This window comes from Dendronephthya gigantea, unplaced genomic scaffold, assembly GCF_004324835.1.
Source record: "Dendronephthya gigantea isolate DGI-Jeju-01 unplaced genomic scaffold, DenGig_1.0 000052F, whole genome shotgun sequence".
NCBI lineage: Eukaryota > Metazoa > Cnidaria > Anthozoa > Malacalcyonacea > Nephtheidae > Dendronephthya > Dendronephthya gigantea.
This window is the reverse complement of record NW_021163062.1, coordinates 35,192-60,984: the sequence shown is the minus strand read 5'-3', so window position 1 is coordinate 60,984 and position 25,793 is coordinate 35,192. Positions and strand designations below refer to the sequence as shown.

General features: G+C 34.2%; 1 protein-coding gene across 1 annotated transcript in view; it reads right to left on the bottom strand.

Annotated features, from left to right (window-relative positions):
* Positions 1-10,087: 10,087 nt before the first annotated feature.
* LOC114528893 (fibrillin-3-like) overlaps positions 10,088-25,793 on the bottom strand; it is a gene marked incomplete at its 5' end in the record, with an annotated part of 50,849 nt that continues 35,143 nt past the window's right edge. The window contains 9 exons of the mRNA XM_028550618.1: positions 10,088-10,440; positions 12,094-12,211; positions 12,782-12,913; positions 16,122-16,309; positions 17,520-17,590; positions 22,701-22,816; positions 24,177-24,305; positions 25,220-25,342; positions 25,566-25,688. Coding sequence (XP_028406419.1) covers positions 10,308-10,440; positions 12,094-12,211; positions 12,782-12,913; positions 16,122-16,309; positions 17,520-17,590; positions 22,701-22,816; positions 24,177-24,305; positions 25,220-25,342; positions 25,566-25,688 — 1,133 coding nt within the window. The remainder of the gene's footprint in view (positions 10,441-12,093; positions 12,212-12,781; positions 12,914-16,121; positions 16,310-17,519; positions 17,591-22,700; positions 22,817-24,176; positions 24,306-25,219; positions 25,343-25,565; positions 25,689-25,793) is intronic.

Sequence of the window (25,793 nt, the reverse complement as noted above, 5' to 3'; positions counted from 1 at the left end):
ATATTGATGAGCAACTTTTGAATGCAGAAATTCAATCTTTTGATTGGGAACAAATGATAAGTGGTTATTCCAACACTAGTCAAATGTTTGATCTGTTTTATACCTAGCTTTCTGAAATAATCGATTCACATATTCCTATTAAGAAATTATCTAAACGAGAATTGAAAATAAAAAATAAGCCTTGGATAACTCCTGCAATTAGGGCTTCCATACAGGAAAAGAATAGAATATATAAGAAGTACCTAAAAACTAAAACGGCTTATTATTATGCTAAATTTAAGCTTTATCGTAATAAAATAAATCATTTATTAAAACTTAGTAAAAGGCAATATTACAATGATTATTTTAATGTTAATATGTCCGATTCTAGGCGTATATGGAAAGGTATAAGACGACTTGTTAATCCTTAAGCCGCAAACCGTATCCAAGCCAACTAAACTAATTTTAAATAATTCTGAAATATGTGATCCTAAGTCTATTGCAAATGCTTTTAATGATTATTTTGCTAATATTGGAAATAATTTATCATGCGCTATTCCCAAGGTGAATAGATGTCCATCCGATTATTTAACTAAACCCTTATTAAACAGTTTCTATCTTTATCCTACCACATCCATAGAGATTGAACACGAAATATCACGACTAAATATTAAGAAATCTACTGGCCCTTATAGTATACCAACGATTGTTTTAAAATCTCTTAAGAGTGTACTATCAAAGCCGTTGGAACTTATTTTTAATAGTACATTTACTACTGGAATAGTACCAAATAGTCTTAAAATGGCAAAAGTAGTTCCTGTATTAAAAAAGGCCTACAAACTGATATAACTAATTATCGTCCTATATCTCTTCTTTCAAATTTTAATAAACTTTTAGAAACATTAATGTATAAAAGATTGTTTGCTTTCATAGAAAAAGAGAATATTATAGATAACATGCAGTTCGGATTTCGTGCAAGACATTCTACTGATCATGCAATTCTTAATATTATTGATAAAATCCAACATGCAATTGATAATCGCGATGTTTCGTGTGGTATTTTTTTGGATTTGAGTAAGGCTTTCGATACTGTTAATCATGAAATTCTTATTCAAAAATTAGAATACTATGGTATTCGAGGAATAGCAAATGATTGGTTTGTTTCTTATCTTAGCAATAGATATCAATCTGTTTCTTTGGGAGATGTTACATCTGACGTACAATCCGTTGATTGTGGTGTTCCACAAGGATCTGTACTGAGTCCATTACTCTTCCTATTATACATCAATTATTTCAATTGCTGTTCTGAATTTTTGGATTTTCATTTGTTTGCTGATGATGCTAACTTGTTTTATAAGCACAAAAACCTAACAGCTCTTGAAATTACTTTAAAAAGTGAATTGATTAAAGTGCATAATTGGTGGTTCGCAAACAAGCTTTCATTAAATGTTAAAAAGTCAAATTTTGTTGTTTTTCACCCTCCACAACGAAAGTTACCAGCCAATTTCGAACTATTTATCTTCAATCATAAATTAAAGCGGGAGCATTTTATTAAATATTTGGGAATCTTGATAGATTCCAATTTAAATTGGAAAAATCAAGTAAACAATATTATTAAAAAAGTTAAGAGAAATGTTGGTATACTTTCCAAACTTCGATATTTTGTAAGCTTGCATATTTTAATTAAACTATATTATGCTTTGATTTATCCGTTCCTAATCTATGGAATAATCTCATGGGGTAATGCATATAATACTACTCTCCAGCCTTTGTTTATTCTTCAAAAGAAGGCTATACGAATAATGACTTTTTCAAATTTTGACGAACATTCTAGTCCACTTTTTAAACAAATGAATATAGTCAAGTTATATGATCTATTCGCCCTTCATAATGTAGTATTTATGTATAAGTTTCATAACAATTTATTGCCAACTGCTTTTGACACATTTTTTACGCGTGTGAGCGAGATACATAATTATAACACTCGATTTTCTTCTAAAATATCTTATTCCTTACCTAAAGTTAGAACAAATTATGGGATTTTTAATATCAGATTTCTGGGACCAAAATTGTGGAACTCTATTAGTGATGATACTAAAATCCTATCGATCTGGAAATTTAAAACAAAAATTAAATGTGATTATACAAAAGACTATTAGAAAATTATACTAGTTAGATTATTTATTTACGAATAGGACTAGTATGTTATTTATTATTCAAGTGTTTTATTTTTGTTTTGTTTTGTTTTCTTTCTTTGTGCTTTGTCCTGTTTGTGTAACGTTCTGTTTTGTTTGTCTGTTTGGAAATCATGTATCGACTATCATTTAAATATTTCTATCACTAAAATCGTAATACTGTGCATTATAGCTGCCAAACTCTGCTAGCCCTTATGGTTATTTTAGGTAGCGTGTACTCTTTCTATGTAATATTTATTTGTAATGATTATGTATGCGATTCTTGAGTATAATAAATTGTTGTTGTTGTTGTTGTTGAACGAAATACAACACTTTTAGGTTCACGTCCGACCCAATTGTCTTTAAAGTCTACTATGAAAATTTTATCAAGTTAGCTTTATTACTTTTTCAGTTATTTTTTCCCAAAATAAGGGGAATAAGAGTTTTAGTTTGCTAGGTAAAGCGACGAAAAATTTTTTGCATATATTCATAAATTATAGAGAACAATACAATAGAACAATGAAACAATAAAATAAGCTAATTGGACCTCTTTTGTTTTCTCGGGGTAAAACCCGGATTAATATCACTTTATTAATAGCACCTTATCTCACTTTTATGATGATATTGATTTGTATCGAATTCTGCGAGTTTTAAGCTATCGTGATGACATATCAGTGGCAAGGTAAAGTTATCGGAATTTAGCTGGACATTGGGAACTTGGATGTCGACAGTTATCCTTCGACTTCTGGACTGCTAAGTACACTGCAGGATATTATAGGTCCTTTAATGAATGTGTGGTATGTGATTACCTCCCAGGACCATTTGCAGCCAAAACAGAATGGTTGCGATCACTCAAGTTTGATACAAGGTATTAGTACACTGCGACTCATATTTTTTGCCCGAGTGCTCTAAGCGCAAAACTTGAAATGAAAACGTGTTGTCCTGAAAATTTCCTTACCATCATACAATGACAGTCAAAGCTAAATCAAACAGAGCAATAGCTAGACCGCGTAATTTGGGGGTTTTATATTCAGATTTTATGTTTAGGTCATACTGTAGCGATATATATTATGTATAAATAATCCTTTAGGAAGACGTATATCATGAATATTTATCCCACAATTAGGATTTTTGATGCGGTCCTGAGATTAGATCCAATTTTAAAGGTTGTTGTCTTTATAAAAAACATGGGATGAAGAGGATGAGGCAAAGCCTGCTCTCGTTTTTTGAATGTCTTTTCCAATATCTTTCGAAACGAAAAATTGTGAAAGGGACACTTTACTCTTTTAAACATGCCTTTTGCAGCCTCTGCTGTATTTCAATGACTTCAGTTGCTTTTGTTTCTTGACCAACGACAATGTTCTTTATTTTAAATACAGTCTTTCAGAAGGAGTATTTCATGACGTCTTTTGGAGATTTACAAATGAACGAACCTCGCTGTCGTAGGTGCAGATGTAATGTTCAATATGGACACACAATTCATACTCAACGAAGCATTGGTAGGCTTGGCTAACAAGCATAGCATCAGAAGAGTATTACCAGCGATGGCACTGTGAAATTGTATGGTTGTAGACGTGGTCTGAGCTATACCAACAAGATTGGATGTTCGTGGAAGAATGGTACTGGAGTACCACCATTTGACCTCTGGAATTTAGGTATCTTATATTATATTTTCTTCAAGTCTTTCTGTCAACCCTATAAGTTGTTATTAAAGGATCAGGTATAAAATCCTTTCTTCTCTTCGCATGGACTTATGTAGAGGGAGAAAAAACGTAGTGTAATGTGGTTATATTATGTCATGCCAACTTTATGATGAGGTTACTGACCGAAACATCAGACCACCCCAGTTATCGAGTGTTAATATAGCTTATGAAAAGTTTTTTCTCCCTTTTTTAGGTGAAATGGTAAAATTTATAATGCAAGCTTACGAAGATGAAAAAATAGGATGTGAATACGCTGCTGGGGGTATTGTAGGTAAAAAAATGATTATTATTTTTTTATAACACCCCTGATCCCATACATGATAAGTTTAAATTTTAGTTTCTTTTCACTACACAAAAAAAAACCAACGAAGGGTGTCATATCGAAGGAAATTGTAAGATGCAGTTTTGAGAAAATTTGCATTAGATCAGAAAGGGAAAATGTCGGACTCACCCCAGAAAGATAGGAGTGCAATTAACGCAAACAAAATAATACGATTGCATGGTTACAAAGTCAACTGGTCACGTAAGTTGATTTGTTAACTATCGGTATACGTAAAAAATATACATAAAAAGTCTCTCAATTCTGATTGTTTTAGAGCAGTGTAATATTTGGGATATTCCAGTGCCACGCAATAATAGGAAATCCCAGCTCCAAAAATAGGAAATTCCAGTGCTGATTTCTTTAACACGTTTTTGATAGGGCTCCTGATTGGTTAGTCAAGCAATGAAGCAGTCATGCATAAGAGCCAATTAAACAAAATATTTCACAAGTAAAATTGAATTATCAATCTCACAAAAAGCAATAACAATGACTGGCGTCTTAAATACATTTTCTTTGGCGACCGAGTCTACAATTCAGGATTTGCAGGACAGTTCTAAAAATGCAAACACTGCCAAAAGTACCTTGCCTCAGCCTCGAAAACGCCTGGCAGAAAATGACCGATTTCTGGCAAATCGTGACCGATTTCTGGAAAACGCTTGTATTTTGCAGTTTTTATTTTCATTATTATAATTTTTTTACTGGATCGACTGTCGACGGGCTAGCCAAGTATTATGAACGTTTCCTTTGGCGAAGAATCATCTGAAGGTACTTTTATTTAAATATTTTCCGTCGGAGTGACTATATTAGTAGTACTCGAATATTATTAAAATCGCATGCCGTATTTACATATTACTATTGAGAAAAAGCGAGCGCATTTACAAAATATTAAGAGGTTTCTGTTCATGAAATAAAAAATAAACTCATATTCCTTTGTTTACAGGTTTAATAATCCGATAATGAATTCAACGCGATATGGCAACAACTTGATTTTTAAAAGTAAGTATGATTTGTAACATGAAATGTTCAATATTAATCAACCTATAACATTTTAAAAACCGGTGTATCAGTAAAAACTTGGATCTAATTCAAGTAATTATAGTATATAATTATATTGTATTGTATTATATTGTATAATTCATGCGATTGTTTCCATGTTGAATTCATTTCCCCGCGCGCTCGCGTTTATTTTGGCCGACCTCTATACAATAACTGAATGCAACATTATTTTTTACTATTAAAGCGCCTGGGTACGAGGCTGACCTTGCCTACGAGTGTGGAACTAATCCGGGGTTTTGAAAAAAAATATCCAACGAAATAAAAAAATATGAGCCGGTCGATTTAAATAATTTGCTGAAGTTAAAAATCAACAGGGTGAAGATTACCAACCAGACAGCCTCAAAGTAATGATAACTTCCCTTGACAGACATCTCAGAGAAAGGGGATATACTTTTTCCATAATACGAGATAGAGTTTCACGACATCCAAGAAAGTTTTAGAGTGAAAAGCTAAATTGCTTCGAGAAAGTGGTCGAGGGAAAAGACCAAATTAAGCACGACGGCGATCGCAAGAGGAAGAAGAAATCCTTTGGGAGAAAGAAAAACTCGGCTACAAAACACCAGAGGTACTCGTGCAAACAATGTAGTGGTTACTTACTCAGTAGTTTGGTCTTCGGGGCAGGCAATAGCATCACCAATGGAAATGGACGACTTTAACATTGTCGAAGCGGACAATGGCGTTGCGATACAACACAAACTTCTTTGCTAACGAAGACCAGACAAGGTGGTTTAAATTGCAAGCCTCGGAATTTCAAACCACGAATGTTTTAAACTCAAGGAGAAAGTTTCTTCGGGAGTACGTAAGCCGAAGGCCTTATTTTATCTCTCGGTGAAAACCAACAGACGAGACGACCACGCGGACAATCAAGGAAACGATGATTCCACATAATCGAGAGTGATTCAGATACTGACAAAACGTTCATCGAACTGTTATAATTGTTATTGTAAAAAGTTGAAACGTTAATTGAAACTGTTTTATTTAGAAATTTAGTTGAATTTTGTGACTTGAACTCACGAGTGCGGAGTGCATGTTTTTTTCCAAATTGCACTCGAAACTATGCACGATTATTGTTTATTAATTATATATTTTCTTTAATCTTTTGAGCATGGATATAATTACTAAATTTTTATCCCAACAACACTTGGAAAATAGTAAATTTAGAATTATTATAATTTAACTTCCGCTATTTACATTTTGTATTTTGAACGCTGATTGGCTAGTTAGAGTGAGTTTTTATTGGCTATGAGGAAAAGTACAATTACAACTCGCAATTAAAGAGTGGGATTAAGGAAGTCTGGCAGTTTCTTCTTTAAATTCGGATAACTATAAATTTAATCCTTTCTATAGTACTACGCAGGTTATTCTGAGAAAAAAAGTTACGAACACCAGACGTACCAAATGATGCAAAATGGACGATTTTTTCAAACACGATAACTAACCAGGTTTTAACGCTGGAACGAAGGCATTCGTTTTATTTAGAGTCTACAAAAAATAAAACTTTTGCAGTATTATAAACATTTCGCAGGTAATAAATATAAAATATCTCACTTAAACTGAACGGAATACAATTGACTAAGCCAATCGTCCCCCTTTGCTCAGGGTAAAACTCGAAATGATAAAACTTTTCATCTATTTCTCGCCTTCCTTATATATCTTTTAAAGAATAAATATTCGGGATCGATTATGGATTTAAGATTATACTCTTGAAGTTTTTAAAACAGGGTAAATCGTAATTTTTAGTGCACTGGATCTCAATGCTGAAATCGAAGTACTCTTAACCAATGAAATCTTTAAATTTGAAATTGATGTTTACTTGGCTAGCATATTGAAACCTTATTAAAACCTTTTTTTGTATTTTAGGTGCCGTACACTTTGGTTCTACGCATGCTGGAGAAAAACGCTGTAATTTATTTCCAAAAAAAATAGAAAAATAACAAAGAGAGAAAAAAGAGTGAAAAATAAAAACTTTACAGCGGGCCGTTGGGACATTTTGACATCTGTGCCTGATTTGCCGAGCACTAATTCTGCTCGGAGATTGTACCCCAGGTTATTTTGACAGAAAATAGTCGAAATGTAGCAAAAAAATTTTCGTTTCAATTTTTTTTTCTTGTATTCAATTTTTACCTGCGAAAATTTTTTCTTGTGTCCAAACTTTTTGCTTTAAACCTTTTTCGTGTTACAATTTTTTGCAGGTTATTTTGACAAAATGGTCGCATTCAAAGTCGCCAATGTTCTTAATCATAGACGGTAGAGTTTTTTTGTCAATTTTTTTTTCCTGTGTCCAAATTTTTTTCATCTCGATTTTTTCCTCTATCCAATTTTTTTCCTTTCCTTTTTCTTGTCCAAATTTTTTTCCACCCAAAATTTTTTCACGTGTCCAATTTTTTTTCATATGTCCAAATTCTTTTTGTGTTAATTTTATTCTTGTGTAACAATATTTGTGTGTTTACAGCGCGTTGGTTAAACGGTTTGAGACCTGCGCCTTATTTGCCGTGTAAGAGTAGATTGCCCGGAGATTGTACCCCTCGTATCAATTTTTTTCTTCCCTGCCAATTTTTTTCGTCTCAATTTTATTTCCTGTGCTCAATTTTTTTCATGTCAATTTTTTTTCTTGTGGCAAAATATTTTTTCAGGTGTCCAAATTTTTTTTCCTCTTAAATGTTTTCTTCTTTCAAATTTTTTTTGCATGTCAATTTTTTTTCATCTCAATCTTTTTCTTATGACGAATTTTCGTCCAATTTTTTTCCACCCAAAATTTTTTTACGTGTAAAATAATCTTTTTCATTTGTCCAATTTAATTTTTTGTTGTGTGACAATTGTTGTTGTGTAAATGTATTGTAAATCTAAACCTAACGTATAGTAAATCTACATAAAACCGGTTTGCCAAGGTTAAGTGTGAACTAACCTATATATCTCAGATTCTTATCCTAGATTGCAACGGCCATGATCAGACACACCTTTTTTCCCGACATTGGCACCGCATTTCTTCTAAAGAAGGTTGATTAACATCATCTCCGTCACGATCTTGGAGTTTTCGTGCCCTGGGGAAAACGATCATCTCCCTGACTTGTTCTAGGTGCAGGACTATGGGCAGCTTTCATAGAGTGGAAACGTGCGAGTTTCATAAAATATCACATCAAAACATGCACGGCAACAGGAAAATTATAAATTATTGATGTAACCCTCGATCTGTTAAATATAATGGAGAATTCCAATCGTGTTTGAAGCCAAAAAATATTCAACTTTATGTGCATAAGAATTTCAACCATATTACGTAACATCCACATTGCAAAAAACGGTGGTGTCAGACGTTGTGCAACAACTTATTTTTATTTAGGATATTTTTATTTATAGTAACGATATACTTCATGATTAGTCTTTAAAGATTGCTTTAAATTCGAAGGCTGTCTCTACTGCACCAGAAGTCTCTGGAAGTGTTATAGTGCTTTCATCGCAGAGATAATGATCGTTTGCAGTAATACGGAGTTTACGATTCACGACGCGGCTAGAGAAGACGCGTTAAAAGACGCGGCTAGAGAAGACGCGTTAGAGAGGCTTGGTAACAAAACGCGGCCCAAGCCAAATCCCATTCTGTTCCTTACGTTACCAAACACAATGCGCTAGCATAATATAAATGGAAAACGATTATATTAAACGAACTTCGTGATTGAACTTTTCGAGAAACAAACCGGCAGTCCAAATTGCACTAGTGCCTCCTGTACTGGAAACACAAAAGGTTCAGCCAAGAAGAAATAGAAAATGATGAGCTTGTGGTTGTAATTCGTTGTTTATTAATTTATGCAATCTCGGATATGCTTTTTGTAATCTTCCAGTTCTAGGATAAAAATGTGGACGCTACTGATAAATTACTAAATTTAACGATCGAATACTACAGAAAATGTAGTTAAAAGAATAAAAAGAATAAATTCATTACACAACAAAAGATAAGATCTTATATTCACGTTTTGAATGAAAAAATATACGATATTCGATATTGAAGTTCGTAGCGTAGTGATCACAACGTAAAATAGACAAAATTCCGTTGTAGAATCGTAGAGTACGCGTCGGAATCACACGCGACGCATTGGCCGCGCTTGTCACCAAGTCTTTCTAACGCTCTTTCCTAGCAACGTAGTGAATCATAAACTCTCTAATACCCTATCCTACGCCCGCCTGCAGGTGGCGAAGATACGATTCCAATGCATCTCTGAAGCGCAAAGATGTGCAAAGTGCCCTTGAAAATCTAGATAGCATTAACCCCAACATTCATTTCACCGTCGAGTTACCTACCATCTTAAAAAGCAGACAATCTATTGTCGAAAAGCTACAAAGTTTTTTGATCAAGGAGAAACAATTTCCTCCAACGTTCAAACGCGAATTCGTAGGGTGACAACTTCATCGCGAAAGTATCACGACTGAAGAGCTTGACAAACCAGCAGAACTCACTAGCATTCCAGGTAAATTCTGTCATCCAGAGAAACCGTAGAATAGTCTGTCGAAACGGTTACGGTAGCAACTACCATAAAGGGGACAGTAATAAACTTTAATAAAACTGGAACCATATATAACTCCCTATTACTCCCTATTACTCCGCTTCTAGCAAAAACAAAATGGCCAACAGTTATGCTTAGGAGTAATAAAGGAGATATTAAAACACTTTTTGAAAGTTTAGTTTCCACATAAATTATTTAAAACAAATCACCAAAATTTTTTTGTTAATAAAAACGCGTTTTTAAATTAAATTTGATAATATTTTCAGCGAAAGATCGACTGAAAGTAAATCAATAGCGAAACTGGTTAATTTTTTTACGCAATGTTTATTTCTTTTATAAAATGGTGTTTATAGCATAGCTACATTATAAAAAAAATTACCACGAGCTCGAGTCGATTACCATGAGCTGATAGCCGACTAAATAGTGTATAACTGTATAAAAACTGTATAAAAGTAGTAATATTACGTGAAATCAAAAAGTACGTTATGTGAGTGCATAGATAATTAAATTTATGGACAAATTTTTATGTTGTGCATAAAACCGCAATACATTTTTAAAGGCCTCATTTCAAAAAGTATGTTTACTCGTTGTCTGCATAATAATGTTCCATGGCTGGATATGTCGTGTAGACGGGAGAAGTGACAGTCTCTGGCATTGAGTGCAATTCTGTCTCAAATTGTTCACGTTTTTCACCATACACTTCTGCACACATGCTAATAAAAAAATAAAACCATGTTAAATAGGAGTTTTCGTTGGCTATGCATTAGTAAATATTATTCAAGGAGGTACGCGAAATCAATCTTCATTGCTCAACTGTTTTACGTGCGAGATTATGCAGATTTATAACAGCTATAGCCAGGCTACATCACAGGTAACCCGTTATTGTGTTGCTTTACATGAAGTATCCTCATCCTTAATTCAACTGCTGACATACCAGCGCAGGCGCCGCCATTTTTTTCAGTGCACTTCACTTGAATTATGTATTATATATATGTTTACATAAGGTTGGCAACTCTAGTCAACTGGCTTAGTTTTGAATTTTGAAATTTGTTTACGTCAACGGGACTCAACCAGCCAAACATATTGCGTATTTGCTGTGACGTAGGGCAGGGTGATGGGATCCCGATAGCTTTTCAAAAAATTCAACCGAAAAGAGTTTGTATTTTCGCAAATTTCACATATTTGCAATGGCTTTTAAAACAAAAAAATGTTTCGGAAAAAATTTAGGGAAGTCGGTTGCCAAATAGATTTAGTTTTTTGTGTATATTTTTGTATTTATGTACGAGTATTTTGATGAGTTTGTGTATGTAGTTCGTAAATGTGAAAATACGACTGAGAGTTGCAAAATTTTAAGATATACATAATACATAATTAAAGTCAGTGCACTGAAAAGATGGCGGCGCCTGTGATGATATGTGAGCAGTTGTATTAAGGATGAGGATACTTCATGTGAAGCAACGCAACAGCGGGCTACTGTGGCTACATGGAACACTGAAAGGCGAAGCGAAATGTAACAATTATCATGAATCTAACAAAATTTGAAAAGATTTGCTTATCATGAAAATAGTGAAAACAAAGAAAATAAAGTGAAAATAAAGAAAAACTAAGCATCTTATTTGTGATTTCTTGTTCTAGAGGTAGACGTGACAGGCATTAACAGTGGACAGCAAAAAATGAGTACTGGATTTTAGAAAATCCGGCTAGTCTGAGTAATAACTTCGATAAATCAGAAGCCATATCCTCGACAAAACTGAATTTAAATTTTCCATCTCATATGACTTCGGCACTGGAAAATTTTAAGGAATTCTATTATTTTTATGCGGAAAGACGTTTGTTTGTCTCCAACTGTAAATTAGAATAAAATGCTTTCGCTCTTTGTGCTATTACTCAGAAGAATAGCGACGGGCCTCATGTCGAGGTGCCTCATGACGTCATGATCTCAGATTGGCTGCCCTTGTATACGTAGCTACCAAACTTAGCTACAATTGGTTGACGACAGTTTGAAATATGAGATGGCGTGAAGTAGGATAAAAAACCCGCCCTTGATGAACAATTATCGAGGATCAATAGAACAACTCCAGTTTATTAATTATCATCATCATTCTATAACATTCCCGTGAACAGTGTTATGGTATTTAGTGTGAGCTATAATTCTTACCACGAGAAATAAATTTCATATTTCTCAGCACCCTTTTTTGTTTTTATTGCATAATATAAATATGTTAATACTAGGAGTTCTTTACCCCCAGTGCGCGTACACCTAATTCGTGAAATCGTCTTGCATGAACAATTAACGGGCATCAATAGAATTTTTTTTCAACGGAAAAAGGAAAAATCTCAGTGCAACAAGTGTAAATGTGGCTTACCTAAATACAGCGATAAGAACCAGAATAATGGCGATCGTAAAACACAGTGTACTCCATATAACGACTACAATCGTCAAATTCCTGACGATATTGACATCATCTTTGTCAATCGCACTGGCTATATAAAAATGAGTCACGAATTAAAATCTAATCAACTCAAATTGGCGATATTCGTAAATTATGAGAGGCGTATTTTTTCAAGCTAATTTTAGGATAGGTTTATCATACGATATTTCATATTATCGATATATTAAAAAGAATTAACAGGTTCAGATTAGCTAACAGGTTCAGATTAGCTAACAGCCACGTTTGAAATCGTCATGTCCAATTTGTCCTCACAAATGATACGTTGATGAAAGGCGAATTTCATCTTTGATACTTTTGATATTACGTCATCGTCCCAAGGAATTTTCTATTAATTTGTCTATTAAGTTTTGTTCATTTCTGAATATTTCAAGGACATTTTTTTGGATATTTCCAGCTGAAATTTGTCCTGGATAATTCAAGGACATTCTTCTGGAAATTTCAAGAGCAATTTATGTCCTGGATATTTCAAGGACATTTTATGTGTATTAAAATTAAGGCTTAAACGTGGGATTTTAGCAAATCTGCATTAAAAGCATTAGAAATGCATAATTTTGAGACAAATAGAATATTTAACCATATAGCAGAACGTGTTTATGCTTACCAAGACAGCTTCCGTTACTTTTTTCATATCCAGAAAGACAAACACATTCATAACTTGTGTTTGTGTTCATACATAGTGAGTTGTTACCACAATCAGGAGTATGGATACTACTAACATTGCATTCGTCATAGTCTGTGAAGAAAAAAAAGAACGTAAAAAGACTGTGCGTATATATCTTCCATAGGGTATAGTTATATGTAATATATAATTTATATAACATAATTATAAGCATTTACTTATGTAGTGGTATCATTGGTATAGATATTTTTTCATTAAATAGTGTACTACACACAACATAACCTAGAAATACAGGCATGCAGCAACACCAACAGCAATCCCTCGCTATTTCAAACAAAGTACTCAAACCTCTGAGCTAATCTGACCTAAACATTTTGTTTATTATGAAATTACCCAAAACTGGAATCAATTAATATTATATTTTATCGAGTATAATATATATAGCTAACGCTCCCATCATTCGGTAATACAAAAATAATCATACTGTAATTCATAAAGTGTAAAAAAGAGAGACTGAGGAAAATGATGCACCCTTTTAAAACACTTATAAGTTTGCACATTATGAATTATTTCTCTTACACCGCTTTGTATTGAAGTGTGTCCATGTTTGTTATCTGCCATCCTATATCTTGTTTCTTCTCGTTTTATTTTGAAACAAGTTTATGAAACGCTTTTACAAAAGAGTTTACGAAATGACAGTCAAATTGCTGACGACTTTAAAAACATTATACAAAATAAAATACGAAAAGTTATTTTGAGCAAACTTATCGATAAACTATATAAGTTATACAGATGATGGTGAAAAAGGAACGATAGATACAATTTTGATTATTTTGTATTTGCCGAGATCCAGTTTATTTTGATATGTCATTTTCCAAAGACATAATCGATTACTAAAAACGAGCACAACATTGCTCTTACTGTTTTTGAAAGTGTAAATTTGAATTTTGGTAAAAAATCTCACTCTAATGTTTTTAACGTCGACTACCGAGAAAATGCAAATATTCGCTAGATGAATATTCGAGGAATAACATTTGACGTACTGTTTACTTGGGCTGTATAAGAGTCCATAATATTACCTGGCGCTTAATGGAGCAGAAATATGGGTGATCTTTTTTCACTTTTATGAGAACTATTATTAGCTGTCAATTCATTGAAGTCGTTTTCACAATATAACCTGAGGTCTGACTAGCTCGGAAGAGCATTTACTTGACTTCGAAATAGCGAGGATTGCTGCATGCATGTATTTTTAGTTAAGATATAAGCCATTTTCTCTCTTGCATAATCATATTCTGTTGTAAATAACATTTCTCTTTGGTCATAATTCTGAAACTAGGGGTCCAAGGATCGTGCAAAGTTTCCATGCTTTAAGCAACCAGACGTCTGTCCCTATCTAACAGATTGAGGGCTTTGACTGCTGCCAGTGAATTTTAAAATCTAGGTTAAACAAATCACTGAATGAAGCAGAAGGATTATTGCTAATATTTCTATGATTAATTTAGTTGCTCGTGCAATTTTCTCAGTTCACAGATACAAAATGCACCTTTGTCAAATAAGTGTAACCACATGTATATGATGTCAAAAAATTTTATCCTGCAATTATTTTAAAGGATCCGGAATAGCCAAAATACTTGCATAGTAAATAATCTTAATGTTAGCAATATAAAACTGCACGATCCATCCAATATGATATATATTCACGTAAAAGATGTCTATACATTAACAGCACAGCGTCGTTTCGTCTGAAGCTGCTAGATCTCTGCTCCATGAAAATATATTTTCAGTATACTGTCGAATTATACCTGTGCTTAATTGAATGGTTGTTAATGCATAATAAAAGTTTACAAATTGCGTATATTCTTGAGGATTTACATGCAAATGCTACTAAATTGAAGTTGTCCGTCATTATATCATGGACGCTGGACGTGTTTCGCACGCGTGAGTTCAAGACGAGTTTGAACTGGTGACTAGCAAACGTTTTCAAACGTGCTATTATTTGGCTAAAATGGAATATCAGTTTGCATCAGCTTAACTTATCTTTTGAATTTTTTTTTTAAACAATATTTATTTCTTCACTTGGATGATCTTGAAAATATACGATAAATTGACTCGTAAAATTCATTAAAAGAGAATGTAAAAGATGCTTTAATTCGAAGAGCTAAAATCTACGATCCTAAAGTGAAAGAACGAAATAAATCTTCACAGGGACAGTATTACACAGTTTTTAGATTTTGGTAAATTATTTGTTCTTACATGTTTTTGAAAAGGTAGATTTCTTATTTCAAAGCATGCACGTATTTTGTAAGTTAGATATGATGTGGATTTATCAACAAATGTATGACACCTTTTTGAATTATTTTCATGCATCAATTTCGTTAAAATTATTTTGATTAGTAAAGCATTTATTTTTAAAGTTAACCTGGTTAAAAAAATTGTAGTATTGTTAAAAATTGTTCAAACTATTCGCAGAACAATTGTCAACATAGTTGAATCTGCAAATGAATCGACTTTATAATTGTACTTGATCATAGCTATTGGATTTTACTTATACGCGCCTTCGATCATTCAGCAGAAACGAGCATTAGCCGAATTCATATTCGAGGGGAAAGTCGATGGTAAATCTTCGTCAAAATATGAATAGGAATGGATAAATTTATACGTCTGATGATTCGGGTAATGTCAAAAAAGGTATCGTAATTGTTACGGTAAAAATTTTGTTTGTTTTCTTGTTCCGTCTTTGACCGTGTTATTTCAGAAACTCGTCTCATTTAACCGTCAAAATGCGAATTTAAGACGAGTTTCTCGTCCAGACGGGATTCCCGTCCAACTTACCCGTCTGTTTAGACGGGAAAGTTAGACGGGTAAATTCAGACGAGAAACCCATCTGTGACCGGATTCACATTAGACGAGTTTCCCCTTTTATAGACGAGTTTCCCGTCTCTAATATGAACTCGGCTATTATAAAATTTCACTGTTGGAATTATATTGAGATTTTTGGCACTTCACTCGATGCAGGTAAATTCTAGTGGTTTTAAAGGGTCTAAATTCGAGTGGTATTATACACACTTAAAATTCAAGCCAGAAACAGTTGATGGTAAAATGAGTCAACTATAGGAGGGTCCTGCAGGAATCGAGCCTACGCTTTTGCAATGCCGGTGCAATGCTCTTGCCACTGAGCTACAGAGGTAACTGACAAGAGCAAGCGTGGTTGGAAAATGCTGGAAATATATGTTAATTGCTTCAGGCGAGCGGATTTTGCATGCATGTATTTCCTGTTGCAAAAATATTCAAAGAAACGAAACTATAATTGGGATTTACATACCTTTCACACTGAAGAGGCCTTTTACTTCAGTGCGATTTGTGCTGTTGCTGATTTGGAGATATGCTCCAAGAAATGTGCTGTTTTGTGTGAAATTCATTGCATCGATCAATTCGTTTTGAATATTGTTACTGTTTATTCCAGCGGAATCATTGAATGTTGCAACGTAAACAGAACCAACAGATCCAGGGCTGCAATTGTAAAAAAGAGAAAATTAGACTTATCTAAATATATAATGCAAGATTCGTGACTTTACCGCCAGAAACTTTTGTTCTTTACCAATGGCATTTTGATAGTTTCATCGTAAATAATATATTTTCTATCAGTTTTATATGAGGATTAGATTTTGAAACAATATTTTTGCCCGCAAATGTATATGATTTTGCAAAAGTGGAAATTACGATAACAGGATACAATTATGTTTGTGCATGATCTAGGCGAATTCCACGTAGAATATCTGTAAATCATATAATAATTATAACCGCGTTCGATACGGATTTGGAGTCGATCGCTATGGAAGCTACAAAGCCGGGGGAGTAAGCAACTATCCAACGCTACATATCCAAATACATATCCACAACCCCTAAAAATATACGGCTATATTCAAAAAACAGTACACAGTGAAGTTATTACACATTTTTAAGTTTAAACGGCACGGCACGGCACGGCAAAATGATTATACCATTGCTTATTTTATTCTTTCCCCGCGCCTTTGTATTGCCAGCCTGAGTACTTATGAGATGGGGTACGCGTATCCATTTTAGCCGTGCCATTCCAAGAAATTTACAGTATAGTGTAAACGGAGCTTCAGTCCGTTTCTGTAATAAATAAAAACTGAACAAACAAAAACCGCTAAAGAGAGGACTGTAGCTACTTAATTGGGGGATGGGGTATATTCATATATTCGTCTTATGCCGACTGACTTCTTTTTTACGTTATTTTTCCTTCGATATGTAAACATGAATACATGAAAATACAGGGTGTCCCAAAACAGTGGCGAATCTAGTTTTTGAAAGTATTTGCTATCACCCATAACAATGTAATAGTTAGAGTTTGAATGCTTGAATATACATAATACTCACAAATGATCTTTTAAACTGCAAATAAACAGTATTTTACAAATTTATAAATATGCATAAAATATTCAAATTTAGATCTACAACTTAAGCCCTACGACCTTCAACATGTCCCTCCTCTCTGGCAAATTGTACATTTTTGTATTGAGCATTTTATGATTTTGCTTTAAATCCCCGCAGACAGAAATCCGTAGGTCATTCAAATTTTAACAGCAGGCGATTTCGAAAGTTTTGTGTGTTTTTTAGGACACCTTGTACAAGCACCTGTACAGCTTCGGCGCTGTATAAAGAGTTGAAAAAAATCTCAAAGGCTGTTAAAACTTACAATAGTCGTAAAATGATGACACTCTGAAAGGTAAAACGTAGCGTCGCTGCTCTCGTGTAGAGGTTCGTAAGCTATAGGAAGACAAAATATGAATTATTATATATAATTATGTGTATATATGTTTAAAAATTACACAACGGGTGTCCCAGAAGAAAGCAATCTGGTTTGATTCATAATAACTTCTAAACTAGCTGAAATAACTTTCATGATATATTTCAGTTGTATTTTATTTAAAAAATTTACGCAGAGATTAATGTTCAAAATCGGTTGCATATTTCGGTAGCACATATTCTAAATTATGCAAAAAGCGCAAAAAAACTGCTATTAGCAGTAAATAAATGCCACTTGTCAAATTGTTTATCATAAAACAAAGTATTATTATATACAGAAAACCAGCAAGATTCATTCCTTCAGAGGAAATCGCGGGTTCTGTTCAACTGTATCGACGAGTTGGTTACAGAAATTCAGCCATTCGTTGTACCGGATCACCTTCCATTAACATCTGCCGTGTAATCATAACATATGGATGGACTTTGATGCCAAATTTAACAATACGGTGAAATGAACTTTGATTTCGCGTTCAGAAATTGTGCATTCTCTACTAAACACACCAAAACTCTTTGATCTTTACTTAATCTTGGCATGTTCAGAATAAACTCAAAATAAAACCATAACTCCATAAGACACAACATGCAAATCCCAAGAGGCATCCAACATTTTTGAAATAAAACGTAACAATAGCGCTGATACTGTAATGTGTGATTGCAAAAAGGCTGTATTATTTTCTTCATTAAATAATAATAATTCGTTTCATAATAAACAATTTGTCAAGTGACATTTATTTACTGCTAATAATGTATGTTCCAGTTAAGAAAAGCTTGAATAATATTTCATACGGCGTTTTTTGCATAATTTAGACACATCCAGAAATGTGCTACCGATTTTGAACGTTAATATCTCCGCGAATTTTTAAATAAAACACAACTGCAATACATCAAAGTCTATGTTCATCTTCCCTCATCTAGTGAAAGTTATTTCAGTTTATTAATAGCTTAGCTAGTTTAGAAGTTATTATGAATCAAACCAAAGTACTTTCTTCTGGGGCACCCGGTATATATGAGCATATACACTGGCGGTCAAAAAAAACTGCACAAATGTTGCTATTATCGTATGTAACAAGAATCGTAACAATCAATCTTTTATTGTACACTAGCGGTCAAAAATAATTACTGTTTAGATACAAATTCATAAAGAAGAAGCGAATATAGGAGAGAGCTTCATAGGCATTTTGTATAATTCTCTTATTCCAAACAATATTTCAATAATGTAATGCAACCTGTCACACTTCCAAGATAGTCAAACAATGATTTCATGGGAAGAGGGAGTGGCTTGCACAGTCAAAATACCTTAACCCTATTGAAAATCTGTGGGACAATGTCAAGGGAAGAGTGCAAGAAAGGAATTAATTGATAAAGCGTCCATGATTTATGGGTTGCTGTAAAGACTGCCCATAGGATGAATTTCTTTTGATAGCCCAACATTACCACCTTAACAAAAATTATGCCACGCCGGTGTAAGGCCGTATTCAATTATTAGGCCAAAAGATGGTCAACAAAATATTAATATTTCATATAGCTTAGCATGTAATCAAGTCTATATTTACTCGTATATATTGTAAGAGGGACACATACGTTCATTTGAGAGCATTTTAACTTGTTTTAAGCAGTTCTTTTTGACCGCCAGTATATATATATATATATTAATATATATATATATATATATATATTATATATATATATATATAATATATATATTATATATTATAATATATATATATATTATAACAAAGGTTTATAATTGATATATATATATATATGTATATATATACGCAAATTTGGATCTGTGCGTAGTAAATCAGAGTGCTCAATACCAATACAATAGTAGAGCAAATAAATCAACAAATTACAATCTTAAAATTTTTTTTAAAATTTTATTTCGCTACACTGTGTTTCACGTACTTCTACCGTGTACGATCATCAGGCGATTACTAACACGCAATTAAGATGTAACGGTTATGCACACGCGTTTCTGATTGTTAACGCAAGCGCTTAAATGTACCAGCTTGCGCGCGCTTAACATAACAGGCCTTAAAGCCAAATCTATGTCGGCATCTACTGAATATTTCAGATCTTTTGTTCAACGACTCTTCTTTATTAGATAACATGATAAGCCTTTTTTCCTCAATACACAGCGGGCAAACATTCATTCCGGGGTTCGCCGAGGGAACTTGTTTCATTATCGACCATTTTATTTGGAATGGTTCGTGTTGCGCTTTAAGCTTCCAAATATATTTTGATAGTTCCGTTTCACCGGAGTAACATTCATGCTTGAATGATTTTAGATGGTTGCTGTATCTTAGTTTGAAGCTGCCTGCTGTCATACCAATGTAGTGCTTGATCTCTTTCCCATTGTTAGATCGGACTTCTGCTTTGTATACGATGCTTTTCGTTAGGCAATTGCCGTTTAATGGGCATTCGTCTTTAACTCGACAGTTACATGGTTTCAAGGTAGGTTGAGAGCTAGTATTTTGTTGCTTTAGAATTCTATGGTTGCTGCTTGATATTGACGATCTGACATTTTTCATACAGGAGTAACTCACTTTCACCGAGTTCCGATTGAAAATTTTATGAAGAGGGCACGATTTTGGAAAATGCTTATCAATCAGACGAAGAAACCTTCCCGCTACGTTTGTTTTTACGTTCTTACTATAGGGTGGGTTGTACCAAATAATGTTCCTTGAACGCGTTCTTCTTGTTGGTTTAGAATCATTAGTATTCTGCTCGTAACTCAATGTGGTGTTAAGACTACTGTGTCTCAGTGCATCTTCATAAATTGGTGCAGCCAAATCAAAACTGGATTTATCAGATGAAAGAGAGGATATTCGCTTGTTGATAGCTCTGGGGAGTTGTCTGATAATGGATGGTGGGTGATTGGATCGGCTGTCGATATAAACTGGATTGTTATTAGGTTTCCGATAGGGGGAGAACTTGTCTTCTTTTAGATTCAGGGTAATATCAAGGAAGTTCACTGACTGGTGACAAACTACACCAGGTTAGGTACTAGGTGAAACACAGTGTAGCGAAATAAAATTTTAAAAAAAATTTTAAGATTGTAATTTGTTGATTTATGTATATATATATATATATAATTATATATTAATATATATATATTAATATATATATATATATATTATGTAATGTTATACATTTATATATTTATATAATTATTTATATAACTATATATATGTATATAATTCAAAATTGTTTTTATTGAGCTTTCGACTCGGTAGTTCTATTCTTCAGAATATCTAAATTATTTACATGTGTCTGTAGTTTTATATATTTATATTTAGGTTTTGCGCTGTTCTTTAAGACTCTGTAACGTTGACAACGTCTGATTGGTTGTTTTGAAGTTGATCTGATATGAGTGGTAGTTGAGGGATCCGTTGTCATGGTTGACTGCATTTCGTTGTTGTGTATCAGATGCGGGTGGGTCAAGCTTTAAGTTATTATTATATTCATTTTAACTTATTATTGATAGAATCCTTACATTTTGTCTTAAGTTGCAGATAGACTGCAGGAATGTTGATTTGTCCGTTAATAGTATGGTCGTCTGAAACCAAGCTTCTTTGAATTCACGTGCGTGTTTTGTTTGTGCTCGTCCCAGTGGTTCAGTTTTTTATCCAGGCGAAGGTGTGAAAGTTGTCGTATGTGTGTACTGCGGGTAAGGATTTAAGGTCGTGTCGTTTTATAGCGTTCTTGTGTTCAGTTATGTATCTATACCTATGTATAGTTATGACCTATGTATCGTTGCATGTCGGGATAGTCTTTGCAAGGATTCAAGTAGATGGCATTTCTTGTTTCAGTGGTTGTCGTTTTGTCCTTGTGTTTTGTAAAATATCCCCTAAGTTTGTGCGCTTGTTTACGTGCTACGTCAATATTACAAGGTCGAAGTAGTCTGAATGTATGGTAAGGCAATTGTTTTACAGATCAACTTCAAAACAGCCAATCAGACGTATACAGAGTCTTTAAGAACAGCGCGAATCTTGAATAAATATATAAAGCTAGACACATGTAAATAATTTAGATATTTTGAAGAAGACTCGAAGTACCGAGTCGAAAGCTCAATTAAAAAAAAAATATTCTGGGGAACATTTGTATATTCATATATATATTATATACCACTTTTCAAAGTATGGTGTTAATTCGAAGTGTTTCATTGGTCGAGAGCGAATCATGCGAGAGTGACGAAATTTTGATGTCGCGGGAGATAACACGCTTTTTTTTCAAGGGAAATAACAACTTTAATCACGTGCGGCGCATATTTCAATTTTAAATTGTTGTTTGGTTCTTCTTTGACAAGTGATGTATAATAATTATAGAATAAAAAACTTATTAATATATACCTCAGAGACCTCAGAAAGCATTATGTTTTGTGGACTTTTTCACTATATGTGGACTTTTTCACGACGCTTTGGAAGTCCAAATGAATTTGAGCACGGAGCCCTACCTCCAGACATAGTACTCCACAAGGGCGCTGTGCTCAGCACGTCTTAAGCCTGGTTTTCACCACTCGCAGATAGACGGCAATGCTCGGCGATGCTGACTTGGTAGCAGTCGGCGAGTATCGCAGAAAGGCGGTTTTCATAAACGTAATCTGTCTTCGTGTATTTTGGACAAGAGGGCCCGACAAATTAGAACACTGGGTTCGAAATTAGGATGATTAGCATTTTACGATTGTCGGCAAAGTCCGTAAATGCGGTTTTCATAGTTTTATCAGTCGCAGCCTATCTGCGACAAACGCCGATCGTCGTAACAAAACAATTTTTTTCGTTTTGCTGCGATCGTCGGGGACATTCGCAGGTGCATTACGATAAGCGGTTTTCAACAATAACGATGCTTGGCATCTGTCGTAATTTTGATATCGGTGATGCTCGCCGACTATCTGCGAGTGATGAAAACCAGGCTTTATGAACCAGTTTTGACTTTGGGCACCAGTGCCGGGCACTCAGTCTGAATGCAGCCTAAAGCGCCTAGGTACGAAGCTGTCATTGACATTCGAAGCAAAAAGCACAAGAGCGATTACCATGAATATTTATAAGAATGTCGTAGTTGTACATACCTCAATGATTAACAGTTGAGTAAATTTAAAGTATTCTAGACTTTGTGGATTATCATAGGCAGGGATGTAGCGGTAATTTATAATGACAAATCGACCTTCGACAGAGGCTTGAATATCTAAGAGGAAGAGAAGACGCATGAAAGTTGTTATTTGACCGTTTAAGTGGGGTAGGACAGTCATGTATATTCAAAAATTGTTATTAAACAGTTACAAAGGTTATTATGGTAATGTTAAAATCACTGCGTTGCTGATTGGCCGAGAGGAGTACATTTATTTCATTAATTATAAATTCATTCATTATTATATTTTGTAATTATCGTACTATTAATCCCGAATTGTACTCGCCCTCGCATGCATGATTACCACCTATACAGCTATACTAATTGCACATTTCTAATAGTCTACAGGGTGTATCAAAAAAGTTCCCCCTATTAAAATGAAACTTTTATTCCAATTTGAATGCCTTGTTATTATGCCAGACTCGCAGGTGCTTAAAATGTAAAACAAGACGTTCAATTCGAATGCCTCAAGTTAATTACTATGCTTACCAGTGCATCAAATTATAATAATGCATTCAAATTCTAACAGAAGCCTTATTTCAATAGGGAGTACATTTTTTTATACACCCTGGGGCCGGATTGAATAATCACGTAGTTAACTTGCGTGGCGCTTGGGTGGGGTTGTTAAACACAGAAGAAGCATGAAGTATCTCGAAATCATTCACCGCTGTTATTGATTTGGAACAAGACTGTGGACTCGTATTTCCAAAAATCACAGTATTTTGATCTAAAATATTGGAAAAAATGCAACAAAACAAGGAAAAAAGTTCAAAATAATTCAACGAAAAAATAAAAAGGTTCCTTTGAGTCAAACTACCGGTTGCAGTTGAAAATATAGTCTGCTTGGACTGTGTGTTAAAAATTATGCTTTAAAAGACTGCGATAAAGCGTTACGATGATTTACGATGTACGATTTACCGAACAATAAACAAACATTTACCAAAAAATAAACAAACATTAATGACATATCGCTCTTACTATTTAGGTTAATAGAGTTACTAGTGCAACGCATGATTATGAACGATTTAAATAGGAATAAAAGCTCCACCGAACCGAAACGATATACTTGCACCAGGTACTAATAGGTTATTGATCGGCAACATCCCTTAGCCCCGTGCCCAGATATTTTAATTACACCATAGTATTCTGTCGCACAATATACAGAAACCAAAGTGGTTTAAATTCTAATTTTTTAGACAGTAGAGTTGGATGTTTTTGTTGATTAGGGGCATGCGCGAAATATGAGCAAGACTGGTAATCAGTAATAGCAAGATTGGCTAGGTTTGTATTACATTGAGAACACCGGTGTCCATATCTCGTTATAAGATACAGAAGCTATCGGCTTAAGAGGAAGTGCAGGCACATGCAGGTGGCCGAGGTTGCCAACGATGTTATGCTAAGTGTACGCCAAACCTACCAGTACATTCTTCATCAATAAGTTGCTGTCGTGGACTGGTACAATGGCAACGGTATGCTCCAGGGAAGTTGACACATTCTTGACCTTGACCTGAACATTTTCGCGATGCTCCAACACATTCGTTTATGTCTGCAAAGAAAGATATGGAAAATCCAATAGACCTTTTCGGTAATTACGTCACAACATTATCATTTAAATATGGAACCACCTTAATTAAATCAGATGGATTTCAAGTTTTACTCTGACAAGCCACGTGCAAAGATACAAAACTTTCTTCTTCAACACATGCACGAAAAAGAATTTTTCATTTTGACAAATAAGTATGGAAATAAGTCATAACTCGAAAACAAGGCTCGCGGTCTTATGGCTTATTTCCACATTTATTGGTGAAAATAAAAAAAAACTCATGCATGTGTTGAAGAGGAAGTTTTTGCATCTTTGCACGTGGCTCGTGAGAGTAAAACTTGAAATCCATTTCATTTAAGGTGGTTCTAAATCTAAAACGTTGTGACGTTAAAATGTTGGGCTGTAATTACCGAAAAGAACTATTAGCCTAATATTTTAAAAAAGCAGAATGCATCATCACTACAATTCTTGATAACAAAATGAAATATTTCCTACTAAGAGTTTGAGCAGCTTCAAAACAATCCTGGGCCCCAGTTGTTTAATAAAAACCGGTTAACGCTAACGCAGCTTGAGTTAAATTTAACCTATTTTGGAAACGTCCCCCTGCACATAAACTGAAGGCGTCCGATGGATTTTGATCCTAGGATTTTGGATCTTAGGATTTTTGATAAGAATGCAGTGAGTGCAATTAAGTCTATACTGAACAACCAAGGACGACGGTTGTAATTATATACATTCTCGTTTACATATCATAGGAACAATAGCATAGAAAATAAATCACTCGAGAATAGGTCGAATATATGAATATACATTGACCGCGCAATTAAGCTTCTAGTTACGGCTCTGTATTCAAGATGATCAACGAACGGGATAGTTGCAACCACTGGGGTTGCAAAGTTGTATTATCAAATGCATACCTTTACACAGAATTCCATTTCCTGTATAACCTTCATTGCAGGTACAAGTGAACGACCCATTGGTATTACTGCACGTTGCCTGACTGTGACAGGTGTGATTCCCAAGTCTGCATTCATCAACATCTTCAAAGGTAATAATGATTGAATATTTAACGAGGGAGCTGGTTTTCTTTAATGATTAACTGTTAACGGGTTATTAATAATCTTGCTGAGCAGTTTATAATTATTATAGTTATAGGTGTGCCAAAGCAACAGTGTTGTTAGTGTTGTTCGCATTTCGATTCCAGAAATTTCGATTTTAAATTTAGACCAAAACTATAACAAAATAGTAATGCAAAGCCCATACCTTTGCATGTAGTACCATTTCCTGTATAACCGTCCTTGCAGGTACAAATGAACGAACCGGTGGTATTACTGCACCTTGCCTTCCTGTGGCAATTGTGAGTCCCAAGTGCGCATTCGTTAACATCTTGAAAAGTAACATAATTGAAGATTAAACGACAACACTGTTTAATAACTCGATGTGCATATTATGTTCATAATTTTAGCAGTGACAAATTTCACTGTCGTAAAT